We start from the raw sequence: 14,202 nt of genomic DNA on the forward strand, positions 1-14,202 counted from the left end.
TTTTTTTTTTTTTAAAGGCAAAAGAAACTCAACGGTTTTTATTGATTGAAACAACCTCATGAGTATATGCTTAAAGATTTGAACTCAAAATGTACAAAGAGAAAAAATACTGTCAAGTGAAAGCATAGCTGTGAAGTTAACCAGTTTATATCATAACTACAAGGGTCCAAGTCAGTTCCCACTGCGCAGCACCATGGGCAAGTGTTTTCTGCTATTTGTATATTCGATGTAGAGTTGCAGTAAGACAGTTTAAATAGTCTTCGTCAGGTATTGTACTGAAATACTAATCTAGGAATTGTGTAATTGATGTAGATTAACTAATGATAATTCCCACTGACAGTATATTCTATTTCTTTTCAGACTACTTTATTGTATTGAAAATAGTGTAAAGTAACCCCCATCCTGATGGCATATAATTCTAAAAGAAAACAAGTTACATGAGTAAGTAGAAAAGCAGACAAATCACAAATCCCTTCAGATAGATGGCCCTGCTCGATCTGTAGAAAAGGTGTAGGTAGAAACTCCATAAGATGTACCCAGTGTAAGCTATGGACACATAAGAGGTGCAGCAACATCAAAGGAAGGTTAACTGGGAAGATAGTTTTTGTGTGTGGCAGATTGCACAGGGGCAATAAACACCAAAGATGTTCAGAAAACAGATTCCATTACATGCTAGGAGAAAAAACTAGATGTAGTGGATAGCTTCCATTACCTAGGAGACCAAGTCAGTAGTGGGGGAGGGTGCGCTGAAAGTGTAGCTGTTAGAATAAGAATAGCCTGGGCAAAATTCTGAGAGTTCCTATCTCTGCTGGCAACAAAGGGCCTCTCGCTCCGAGTGAAAAGCAGAGTGTATGATGTCTGTGTGCGAACAGCCATGCCACATGGTAGTTAAACATGGGCTGTGACTGCTGAGGACATGCGTAGGCTTGAGAGAAATGAGGCTACTATCCTCTGCTAGATGTGTAATGTCAGTGTGGGCCTCATAGAAGCAATGACAAGTAACCGAGATCTTTGGAGAAAAGCTGTGTTTGAGAAGATCCGGCAAGCCAAGTGAGATTGTGGCTGATGCCAGTGTCACATAACTAGCCTGTTTAAAAGTACTCACTGTGTTTAAGACCTGGTGTGCCAAGTGTAATCGTAGTCGTGACTGATGCCAATGCTGCCTGACTGGCTCCCATGCCAATAGCACATAAAAAGTACCATTCGAGTGTGGTCGATGCCAGTGCCATCTGACTGGTTCCCATACCGGTGTCATACAGAAAGATGACATGTTATTTGCCAATTACAGTATTTCATCATAAGACATTGATGTAAAAAGCCATGATGGTCTAGAGGTAACTACAAGTAATTCTTAACTTGGACTTTTTACCTTATTTGATGGTACATAAGACTCCCTTTTTGCTCAAAAAAATATTTCAAAATATTAGCCAGGGTCCTACATGTGAAGCTGGGCTTAATGTAAGCTTTAATGCACTAAAATCTTTTTTCCTGCTGAATCTGGTGTATGTCTAATATGGCCATCTTGAGAGTAAGACAAAGAAATGAGCATCAAAGGAATATAGTCTCAAACTAAAGAATAAAACAAAAACAATGCTGTTGTGTAAGGGAGGCTGGAGACTTGCTAACCTTCACCAGAATAATTTGGTCTTTGGCTTAGCTGACATAATTTCTGAGCAGTACACACTCAGCAGTTAGGTGCAAAGTTTACAAGTATAAAAATGGTTTACATATATATATATATATATATATATATATATATATATATATATACATCAAAGAAAATTCCCATAATGATGTGAACTCCTAAATGACATACTCAGAAATTACCTGCACAGACAACAGACCAACTCAACTCTTTGATACCAACCTGTTTCATAGTACAAAGAAAAAACCCATTTATTTTATGATTTTAAAGTATTTGTGTTTAAATTAAAACTTTCCACCATAATTTTATCTAACGACTAATTTATAAAATAACAACATTAATCTTTCCAAAAATAGCATTAGTCTTTCCAAATTTGTGGTTACTTCAAAAGTAACAAAAGTAATCGGAAGTTATAGACTAAAAATATCATTGTCATTGTCATCACCACCACCACCACCAACGTTGTCACTGTCAGCATTTAACATCCACTTTGGCTAAATCTGAACTAGGTATGGAGACAAAACTTGGAGTTAGGTCAAAGCTCATGATGGAGTTGTAGTTGCAATATATTGTTGAGCATGGGCTCCAACGTGCAACTGAAACCACAAATCAGCTTCTCATAGAACTTTACCAAGAAGTCTTTTATAACTTCAGAGTTGAGACGCTAAGGCTATAACTGCCAATGGAGCCAGACTCTCTATATTTTGAAAGTAACTTTGACCGAGTCAGAAAAGCCAGAACCTTAGTAACACAAGCCTCATGCAAAACTATTAAAAACGAAATTGCAGCTGAGATGAAGACAGGTAAACAGAGTACGAGAGAGAGAAATATGCAAAATATAGAGGGAAAAAAAAATGAAAATAGTTACCTTGCCAGTTATTGACCTCAGAGCTTGCTCTTTCTTGTTAAGGTCTTCTCGTGCAGACTGAAGTTCTTGTTGAAGGATATTCTCTTGGCGCCACAAAGAACTGAGTGAACAAAGCAATGCAAATAGTGTATCCGTATGCATGTGAGTGTACAAAAATACACAAATACATGTAGCAAACTTTGTTTGTTCAAAGTCGATGATTTACTCGATCAATACTCCAAATTTTTACTTAAGTGATGATGATGATGATGATGATCTATAGAACAAATTAAGATTAGGAGCTGAACCCCCACACAATACACTTCTAAAGTATAAGGAAGAGAAAAAAAAAAAGAAATATTACTCACTTGCGTTCATTTTGAGATTGGTCTTTTTTCTTCTTCATATCAAAGAAGGTTTTGTTATTTTGCTCAATAATCTCTTTGTTTTGTTCAATCTTATTTGTGATCTCCTGTGAAGACAAACAGTATGAAAATATATTACCATATTTGGTTTGTCTTTTGTAGTTGTGTATTCAGAGCTGGCTTTACCTTCCCATTCACTGAGATACACAAGTAATAAACTCAGGTTAATGTTAATCTTCTAGATTTTTCAAATTCAAATTGTTTTGCTGATGCCTAATGAAAACTCATTCTCATTAGAAATGCATCCAACAAAATGTTTTGCATTATTTAGTTGTGATACTTTAATTATATTAAATCATATGTTATATTTAATTATCCTTTAATTATATGTAAACAAATCGCACAACAGTTACCAATTAAAAGTTTATAAAGAAAATCAAAAACACATTATTAAATGTATTTAGTTACATCACAAGTTCAAACTGCCAAGAAACATTTTAGTTCTCCTTTTAAGGGCATCAATAAAATAAGCATTGATGTCAATTTAATCAAATATAACCTTTCTTAAAATGTCTGTTATTGTGGCTGATGTAAGAAATTGCTGTTACTATTATCATAACAAGAGATAGAGCAGTAGAAACGGTAGCACACTGGCTAAATGCTTTTCAGTATTTTGTTTCTCTATAACAGTGGTTGGCAAACTTATTTTGTTGTGAAAACTTATATGGTTTCCTAAAAATTGAGAAGCCATACCTACAAATTCTATTCTACAAATAATCTCAACTCCCCTAATTTTAAAAGACATTAAATGAAATTGGTTTAGAGAGAGACTTTATTCATATACCAAAACACACACAACCTTATTAAAACTTATTAAAAGACCTTATCCTGCAGAACCTCAAAAGTTTTTATGGAACCTACTTTGGGAAATGCTGCTCTATAATTTGAATTAAAATCCCACTAGGGCAGTGGTTCTCAAACTTCTCACTACCAAGGACCCCAAGGGTCCACGGACCACAGGTTGGGAACCACTGCTTTTCATCTCCCCAAATCATTAAAATATATAACAGAGGACAAATATATACACTTCTGAAATTCATTCAGATGTCATTTCCTGTCTTCAACATTTTCAATTGTAATTCTTTGAACTTAAACATTTTTTCAGCCCCTTTCTCCTAGGTTTTTTATATAAGACTCGTGAGAAACATCTATTAATAAAAAGGAACATATTTTTTTTAATTGTTAGCTAGCAGTAATATTTCTATCAATGATGAGATGACGGTTCCAGAGATTATTTCACTACTATGTACATTGTTTACATCAATCAGAATGGTGTCTTCATCTTCACTGTTGTTTTCACTACATTTCAGCTGACACCTGAAGAAGGCTGGAGCATACAAGAGCTAGAAAATAGTGAACGCAACAATCAAGATGAGGAAGACACCAGTCCAACAGTGTGGAAACAGTGTGTACATAATAAATACCTTATCCAGAAATACAGAATTGCACTTCCATCCATTTCTCACTTGTTTGTCTAGTTTGTCAGCTGAAATGTAGTGAAAACAACAGTGAAGATGAAGTTCCTCACAAACTTTCCAAGTCTAATTGCATGTAGAAAGTGAATGCATTCCATTCTTTGCTGTCATCTCTCACAGATGAACCTTTTTTGGATCAAATAATGACTGGTGATGAGAAATGGGTTCTCTATAAAAATGTCAAGTGCCAAAGACAGTGGGTAGGAAAAGGAGAAACACCTGTACCCCAGGCTAAAGAAGTTCTTCACTCACATAAGGTGTTATTATCTGTTTGGTGGGATATGAAAGGTTTAGTCCACTTTGAACTTTTAAACCTCAACCAAACGATAGCAAAGGAGATCTACTGCGAGCAGCTTGAATGGCTTAAGTCAGCACTAGAAGGAAAACAACCATCTTTGGTTTCCAGATGAAAGGTGTTCTTCCGTCAGGATAATGTTTGATTAACATTTCCATATAAAACTGCTTTCATTTGATCATGTCTTTAGAAAAGAAATGAATATGACAACATTCTGCATTCACAAAGCCTCAGATTAACTTAGGAAGATGAATAGATTAAAATAAATGAGAAAACACATAGAGGAGTTTTACACTGAGTAAAACATACCTTAACTTTTACATCGAGCTCCGAAGCTTTTTTCTTGTCACCTTCCAAATCATCTTCCAAACGACGGATCTGAAATAACAACAAAACGCATTCAGCAAAAAAGCAGACATTGAATAAATGAAATACTAGATAACTTGCTTTTATAACTTGAAATCAAATCCACAGTAGTTACTTGATTAATTATTAGTAAATCCTAGCTTTATCTAGAAATTTTGTGGAATAATTTTAACAGCACCACCAGTGTCTACTTTCATGAACACTGATGTTACTTGTCTTAATCCAAGAATTCACATTGCTGTTTCAGTGCTGAAGACATTATCAGAATCTCGGTTGTTATAGTTTGCATCAGCCTTAACTTCATGTACCTTATCAGATGTCTCTCTTATGCTTTGGTAAAAATACTGAAAGGGGTTCTTCTTCATACATAGATTACATGTTTTTTCAAAAACAGAACACCTTCCATCATCATGTGTATAGCCACAAAACTCACAGGTCACTTTTTTTTAAACAATTCTTATCTATTGGGTCATCCCTTAAATAATACGGTTTTTTTATACTTCTTTTATTTTTCAAATAAAGATAAACAAAGTTGTTTTTTAATCTAAAATATACTCTCCCTCATTTTTTACAATGCTCTTTCATCTCACTGGTAGACTTGCAAGGCCCCTCTTGCAAAATTCCCTTGTCCGTGACGAAAAATACTCCTCCACTACTGTTCTGAATTCGTCTGCAGAATTCATATTTTTTCCGTCCAAATCAATTTGAAGATTGCAGAATAAATGATAATCAGATGGGGCAACATCTGGCGAATATGGTGAGTGGAGCATCGTTTCCCATTCAAACTGCTCCAGCTTTCAGAATGTCATCCTGACTGTGTGTATGGCCAAGCATTATCCTGATGGAAGAACACCTTTCATCTGGAAACCAAATATGGTCGTTTTCCTTCTAGTGTTGACTTAAGCCATTCAAGCTGCTTACAGTAGATCTTTGCTATCGTTTGGTTGAGGTTTAAAAGTTCAAAGTGGACTAAACCTTTCATATCCCACCAAACAGATAATAACACCTTACATGTCTGAGGACCTTCTTTAGCCTGGGGTGCCAATGTTTCTCCTTTTCCTACCCACTGTCTTTGGTGCATAACATTTTTATAGAGAACCCATTTCTTGTCACCAGTCACTATTTGATCCAAAAAAAGGTTCATTCCTGAGAGATGACAGCAAAGAAGGGAACGCATTCACTTTCTGCACGCAATTAGACTTGGAAAGTATGTGAGGAACCCATTGATTCAATTTGCTGACTTTTCCAATGGCATGCAGGTGTCGATGAATGGTTGAATGACTAAATCAGAGCTTCTCTGCTAGTTCCTCAACAGTTACAATGGGATTTTGTTCCACCAGGGTTTACTGGACATCCTCGTCGAGCTCTACAGATCTTCCAAGATGAGGCTCATCTTCTAGGCTATGGTTTCCGGCTCGGAATTTCTGGAAGGACTGTTGACACTGGCTTACACTTATTGTCTGATCCCCATATACTGCATTACTATTCCTCGCACTTTCCATTGCATTGCTGTCTTTACTGAACTCTCAAAGCAAAATATGCCAAATATGCTCCTTTGTCATTTCCATTATAACTTTGAAAAAATAACTGTTAAAATCAAACAGCACTCTTCAAAACTTGCACTAAGTATAAGGTAAAATTACTACCTGCTTCTCTAGCATGTTGATGCAGGTAGTTTATCCCGTCCCCCTCCGACTTTTAGTTAATCCAATTGAAAAAAAACGCATTATTTCTGGGATGACCCAATACATAGACAAACAGTCACTTCTTTTACGATAGCATTACCATCACTAGACAGAGCCAAAGTAAAATCATTTATCATCTCAAAATGCTGAATATGAAATTGTATTTTCTCTAATATTTTAGAAAGATGAGGGATTTAACTGTCCATCGATCAGTTGCATTTGTATCAAGTCATCCTCTGCTGACTATACTTGTCAATTCACAAGAGTAGACATCTTCTGTTAACCTTTCATAATATCTTTGTAAAGGTTCTGATGGCATTTGCTTAGAAGCCAAGAACCATGTCTTTGCAACAATAACCAACTTCTTTGGCCTCATCAGTGATATTATTGTTTCCTTTATATCCTCAAATTTCATTTCATTCAATACTTTAGGATATATCATTATTGAAACTCTTTTAACATTCTCAACTCTTACTTTTGATATCAAAAGATTGTTTCCTTGAATCATCATTGTCTTTCATCATTTTCGTTCTAGCATTATGTAACTGATACCTCAACTAAGCTTCAGTCAAATCTGGATGAGGTAAAAATCAATTCTCTGCATCCAATTGGCAATATCTTTGTCATGTCATTCTATTCAAAGCTGAACATGCTTCATCCAATGTTCCTTGTAACTCACATGATGAATGCCAAGAAGACATGGCTGAAAATCAAGCTTCTCATCTCCATAACCATTCTTTCATCTCTTATCTTTACTGAACACCCCATAAAAACAAAACCCTGGTTTCACATTTGCATGGGCAAAATTTCAGCAGTCTCCAATCAGTATATAACAATGATGAAATCTTGTTGTATAGACTTAGTATAGTTGCTAAATAAAAACATTCATACAAAATACGGGTGACAGTAAAAGGAGCCAGTCAGACAACTGAAACGAGACTGAACCAGTTCTATGTCAACATATACACATTTCCATCTAAGAAAAAGATTCTTCCTTCATGACAAAACATGGGAAAAGATAATTACCTGGTCTTCTTTATCCCTAATGGCTTTGTTTAGAGATCTCAGCTCTTTTTTAATCCAAGCATCTCTCTCCTCCCTTGATGTGAACTGGTTACCGCGTCCCTGCTTAGCATATAACTCTTTCCTCCTTTGTTCAGCCAAAAGAAGTCTACAAATAACAAAATCAATCAATAACTGGAAAAAAAAAACCGACACAAAAGCCACAAACCAAAGTGTATGTAGAAGTAGACATTACACACACACACAGGGTGTTCAGGCTAAATTTTTTTCTTTTTTTAAACCCAGGAACTGCTTGATATATTGGTGAACAGTAAATAGCATTGGAGAGCATTTACTGTTCACCAAAGTTGTAGCTGAGAAAAAATGAGTTGACATGAAGAACTGAAATATATTGGAAAAGAGTTACTTGTATTATGCTGATTCACACTGGTGATTCAAATTGCCAACAGCACGACTCCTGTTCAATGCTCCGCAAGAGAGATTATGAAGCTGTAACTAGCAAGAATTCTGACTGCATCTGCACATTAGAATTCATCCCCACATCTTTGAACAGGGTCTCAGGTTCAATTCAGTTGGCTATGTGAAGCTACTGGAGACTGTGGTCAATCTCTGGCTGAAGAGGCCAGAGATTGTGTAGCAGCAGGATTCAGCTCCTTGCCATACCTCCGGAAAGAGCCGTAAGTGGTTGTTGGAGAAGTTCTACAACTTCACCAGCTCCCTAACTATATCTCAGTTGTTCATCATTTGATAGACCTTACTTGGAAACAGATGAAGGTTTGTGACAGGAAGGGTATCCAGCCATAAAAAAATCTGCATTAGCAAATTCTATTTGACCCATGCAAGTATGGAAAGGGAACATTCATTTTCTATAGCCTCAGTTACCTGAGATTCTATGAAAACCCAGCAGATGGATTCAAAGGTTACAGCTTCATCGCACACAGTCACACTGGCGTTGTTTGATATGTTAAGAGATCAGATGTCTGTAGAATGATCATCCATTTGCATAACGAGCCCGTAGTTTACTTTACCAAGCAACTGACTCCATCATAGTTCAAACCAAAAGAGAACATCCACACACAAACACACACACTGTATAACAACACATCCAAATCATTTGAAAAACATATAAATTGGCAGAAGCACCCAACTTGTTCTAGCAAACTTAAACCAAACTCCATACAAGTATCATAAAAGTGTAAGTAACATAATAGTGTTATGATTGAAATTCGTCAGTTTTAATCAGATGCATAGTGCTAGCTATCAACATCTTTGTGGTATTGTTATCTATTAAAGACTGTCTATATGTAATATGTCTGGATTATCTTTCTTGAAGTTATACTTAACCACAGGAAGAATTAAACTCAGCACTAAAACTGAACACCTGACAATTTGATGTTGCTACGGTTACTACCAATAACAAATGGTGTATCTATTTGGCAGTTAGATGATTTGGGCCATAAACAAGGAAAGTAGCATTTCAGTGCAAGAGACAGTGAGGAAAACCACCAAGGCTCACTGTCCAACATCCCATTGATTTGACATCTGAGATACTCATTGTGACCTTTGTGTGAGACAGAAAAAAGATATGACTTACTGTTGAGCTGCATTTTCCTCACGATTTTTCTGTGCCTCATACATAGGGATGATGTTTTCAAGAGATTCTTCACCACGAATTATTTTCTCATCTATCTTCCGCAGGTCATCTTCAGTCTTTTTCTGTGACAGATAAGGTAAAAATTGGTTTAGCTTGTTAGTGACTGGATAAATATAGAAAGGAGTCAACCAAAGTTCAACTGTAAACAGGCATATAGGCATGATTAAGTCCATGTTGCATCCATATGACTCTAATTCCAATTTCTCTCCGTACAACCTTAGGTATGTCTCTTTTACCAAAGCCTTAGGTTGACCAATGCTTTGGGAGTGGAATTTAATGGAAGAAAATTGTGCAAAAGGAAGCCATCTCTCCCTCTCACTGCTCTCTTTATCACAGATTGCTCAGTCGCACAATTCTATACCACTTGTGTCCCCTGGCTAATGTAGCCAATGCTTGTTACTCTTAATAATCATGTGACCTATCTGAGCCATCAGCCAGCTTATTTATTCAATGAGGATCAGAAATGGAGTGGGGAAACAGCTTCATTCACATAGAAACCTTAATACATCTTCATAGCTATGACAATGATGAAAAGGAGTCTTATCTAAATCACCTTGTCCATCCACTGGTCAGCTAAAAGTATGTCCACACCTTCTACTATTACCTAAAGAAATAAATCAACCAGTGGGATTCAATAGTTTAAAAGTTCAAGCATCTGTTACCTGAGTTAGGACACTTGAACTACATGTCCATTAAACTGTATTGTCACTGAAGTAGCCTCTATATGATCATTTAATCTGAAAGAAATAACAGCCAAGCCTCCTCCAAATCACATCCAACCAACCTTCAGTTTCTTCTCGCCTTCTATGTCTTCCATTATGTCTTTGATGGTCAGCTCAAGCTTGGCCCTTTTCTTCATCAGGTCCTGGTGCTCATGGGACAGTGTTTCCTTCTCCTCCAGGATGCTCTGCATGCGAGACTTCAAGTCACGCAGTTCTTTATTGATGGACTACAAAAGAAGAGTAAAGAGATGGAAATACAGATAAATTATTCAAAAAGGTATGGAACGGCGAGTAAAAATAGGGGAAATAAACTGACTGAAAGAGAAGTGACATACAAACACACACACAATTAACGAGTCAATTACTGGTTCATTGCATTTCTAACAGCAAGAATAAGGGAGGCATCTGAAACTTGGTGTAAAGGACTTTATTTAAAAGGCACCATTTTTTTTGTCAATGTTTACACCCAGAGCTGATAAACAGCAGCGACAGATGCATACACAGACATGTCTAATAGGCTTCTTCACAGTTTCCCTTCAATCAAATTTCACACATAAAGTATTGGTCAAAGCAAGATTATTGTAGAAGAACCTAGTGCAAAGGACAGAGCAATGGGATCAAATCTGTTGCAAAGCAAATGGTTGAGCCATAAGGCTTTGCTGGCACCCATTATGCAAGGACCTGGAAACTTTCCAGACTTGACGAAATTCTGCTACACATCTGCAGAGATAACACACTTATACATTGCCATTCTCATGCAGACAAATTCAACAAGCTAGTCCACCATGTTGTGAGCAGGGGTTATGTCCAGGTAGAGCTCAGTACAAGCAGTAATAAAAAGAATGTCATATAATGCCGTTTCGGTACTTGCAACTGGAAAAGTTGATATTATCACATGAGACACGGTAAAAACAGAACTCCTAAATGTTGCAATTATCATTTACAGAAGCAATACAAAAAGCACCATCCTGTAATCAAACAATTCGTCAGACAATTATGCAAACAATTATGCAAACAATTAAGCAAACAAAGCAGCAGTAAGAGTTTCTGCACTTACTTTCACTTGGTCATTAGCTTGCTGTTGGTTATCACGCAGCTTCTGGCTGACCTTTCCACTGTTTTCCCGCTTTTCTTGCAACTAAGAAAAGGTTAAGAAAATTTATAATAACAATAAGTTTCAAATTTTGGCACAAGGCCAGCAATTTCAAATAAGACAACAAACAACAGCAAAATTTAGAAATTTTCAACCCTCACCTCATCCAACTTCTTCCTAGTATCTCTCAGTTCATGGTCATGGATGGTGTATTCTAGGGACCTGGCCAATCAGATAAACAATCCATTAATGTCTCCAACTCACTCAAGCATATCATTCTACTTGATGCATAAAAACAGCTGCTGATTCACCTTTCTACTTTCAACAGACCCTCCCCAACATTACTAGCAGCCATATACTGGATATAATACTTCTACAAGATGTACAACAACCAATAATACTCCTAGATAATCTTAACCCCTTGAACACTAATCTTCCTCTGCAATTTCCATTAACTAGAAAACTTCTACAAAACTCAAATATGACCTACAATGGAGCACTGTTCCCAGATCTGGGATAGTGCTCATCAACAGACCTAACTCTCCTTTTCTAGGTCGATCCTCTGGAATTCTTTTTCTATACTTGATCTTGCAGCCATCAACTAACAACTGTTCAAGACAAACATCAATCATGTCAATCTCCCGGATCTTGAGAACTTTTGAACGCTAAGTGCTAAGACACTGCAGCTCACTCTTACTTGCTCCAGATCAATCGAATAAGAAAAAAGGCGGCCAGCAACTCTTCCATTACACAGAATAGCCTTCACAATCACCCACTTGAAGCATAGAAGAATTCTCCAGCCTGAAACATGACAGACCACCGAGATAAGACAGTTCAGTCACACGGAACAGCTCAACCACATGTAAATATATACATGTTGGCAATTTAGTTACATGAATGGAAAATATACTGTGAATTTAGTTTCATGAAAAACAAAAAAGAAAATTACACTATTTCAGCCACATGGGTAACAAAAATACATAGTTTGTCAACGACAGGGATATGAAATATGTCAACTGTTCAGTCACATGAAGCCATGAAAATGAAGGTTCAACCACATAGGAAAGTCTGAGGACACAGACTAAAGGAATCCCTTGAAAACAAGAAATGCCAAAGTAGTCAGAACTTGAATTCTTATACTCACCTTCTCATCTTGTCCCACTTTTGATATTCCTTCAACTCTTCCTTCTCCTCCTCCAGTGTCTTCAGTCGTTCTTCTATGTACTTGAGCAGATCATTGATTTTTTCTCGTTTTCCCTCTGTAACAAAGATGTATTGATAGAAAAGTATGCAAAGAAATACACACACACTGCATATGCTAGCATGGCTTGTATGGTTTCATAAGATCTCGTTGGTTAGTCATACTGCAATGTCTGTTTCTGAATGTTTCCTATGGCTGGATGCTCTTCCTAATGCCAACCACATCACAAAGTGTGTTGGGTGCTCTTTCTCATGGCATCAGCATTAGTGAGGTCACCATGTAGTTCACAAGACTAAGATCACCCTCAGCTGAGTAAGAGGGAAGCAGCTTTATGCTAGCTGCTGGGAAATTAACATAGAAAAGAAAGGCAGCAACAGGTTTCTTGCTCTAGAGCAGGTAGATGGCAACCTCACTTTATATAATTGTCAAATTTAGCCCAAACACCCTGGATGCAAACAGTATTTGTTTGCAATTTTCAACTGCTAATTTTACACATATGACTTTTACCTTTGTTGTCCATCTCTTTCTTCTTAAAAACAATAACTATTTTTGTTTTATTCTTTTGCACAATAACTGACTATGGAAAATTTTGAAGTATTTGATTTGTGGAAGAGGTATGGAATCCTGCTTGAAATCCACACTGAAGGAACAGACAATGAGATTTCAAACTTCCACAATGTCAGGAGAAGACAGTGGAAAAGGTCAAAAAGGAGATGGAAGATTCAGAATTTGACTGTGAGGCTACAGCAGAGAGGAAAACCCATGACTGACCATGATCTGATGTCATCAGAATTTGTTGCTGAAATCCAGATCATTAACAATGACCCCAGCAAGTTGAGGCATGCCATTCCATGGGAGGTGTGGATGAAAAGATCATCAGGCTGGTGATGCAGGAGAACATTTGCTACTTTTCATAGAAAATGAGGAAGGGACCATTTCTGCCCAAGACGATGCAGGAAGAGCAACTCAAACACACCAAGAAGCTAATTGTGCCTCCTTCAATCCTGGAGGTGAAGGGCTCTTCCTTTGTGACTACTGCTTATGGGTCCTACCCATAGACCGAACTCTCATCACTGGTGATGATCCTTAACATGAAAGATGGGGAATTAGCAGCATGCTGACGGAGATCTTGACAGACTTCAACATGATGTTCTTTCTGCTCAGTGGTCAACAGGCAAAGGATAAACTTGGCAGAGACAGGCTGCATGTTCAATTCAGATGTTAGGATTACTTGTAGAGACCCCTACGACACACCAACATCAGCAACATCATTGATTATCCTCCGATAATCCTCATGCACAAGCTGATGAATTTTCTCCACATTTCCAGGGCTGATGCTCATAGCAGGTTTTCCAGGGATGTTCTTCTACTTTTGAAGCATCTTCAGGGAGAAAAACTAGAGGTAGTTGATAGCTTCCGCTATCTGGGTGACCAAGTTAGTAGTGGGGGTGGGTGCGCTGAAAGTGTAACTGCTAGAATAAGAATAGCCTGGGCCAAGTTTAGAGAGCTCTTACCTCTGCTGGCGACAACGGGACTCTCACTCAGGGTAAAAGGCAGACTGTATGACATATGTGTACGAACAGCCATGCTACATGGCAGTGAAACATGGGCTGTGACTGCTGAGGACATGCGTAAGCTCGCAAGGAATGAAGCCAGTATGCTCCGCTGGATGTGTAATGTAAATGTGCATACCCGTCAGAGTGTAAGTATCTTGAGAGAAAAGCTGAACATAAGAAGCGTCAGTAGTGGTGTGCAAGAGAGACGATTGCGC

General features: G+C 37.4%; 1 protein-coding gene across 1 annotated transcript in view; it reads right to left on the reverse strand.

Annotated features, from left to right (window-relative positions):
* The window catches only part of LOC106880200 (structural maintenance of chromosomes protein 3), a 55,947-nt gene that overhangs the window by 31,418 nt on the left and 10,327 nt on the right, over positions 1-14,202 (reverse strand). The window contains exons 8-16 of the mRNA XM_052972905.1: positions 12,375-12,489; positions 11,392-11,452; positions 11,195-11,275; positions 10,200-10,364; positions 9,356-9,477; positions 7,765-7,909; positions 4,997-5,065; positions 2,861-2,964; positions 2,514-2,613 (exon numbers count right to left, since the gene is read on the reverse strand). Of these exons, the coding sequence (XP_052828865.1) occupies positions 2,514-2,613; positions 2,861-2,964; positions 4,997-5,065; positions 7,765-7,909; positions 9,356-9,477; positions 10,200-10,364; positions 11,195-11,275; positions 11,392-11,452; positions 12,375-12,489 (962 nt within the window). The remainder of the gene's footprint in view (positions 1-2,513; positions 2,614-2,860; positions 2,965-4,996; positions 5,066-7,764; positions 7,910-9,355; positions 9,478-10,199; positions 10,365-11,194; positions 11,276-11,391; positions 11,453-12,374; positions 12,490-14,202) is intronic.

This window comes from Octopus bimaculoides, chromosome 14, assembly GCF_001194135.2.
Source record: "Octopus bimaculoides isolate UCB-OBI-ISO-001 chromosome 14, ASM119413v2, whole genome shotgun sequence".
NCBI classification, from domain to species: Eukaryota; Metazoa; Mollusca; class Cephalopoda; order Octopoda; family Octopodidae; genus Octopus; species Octopus bimaculoides.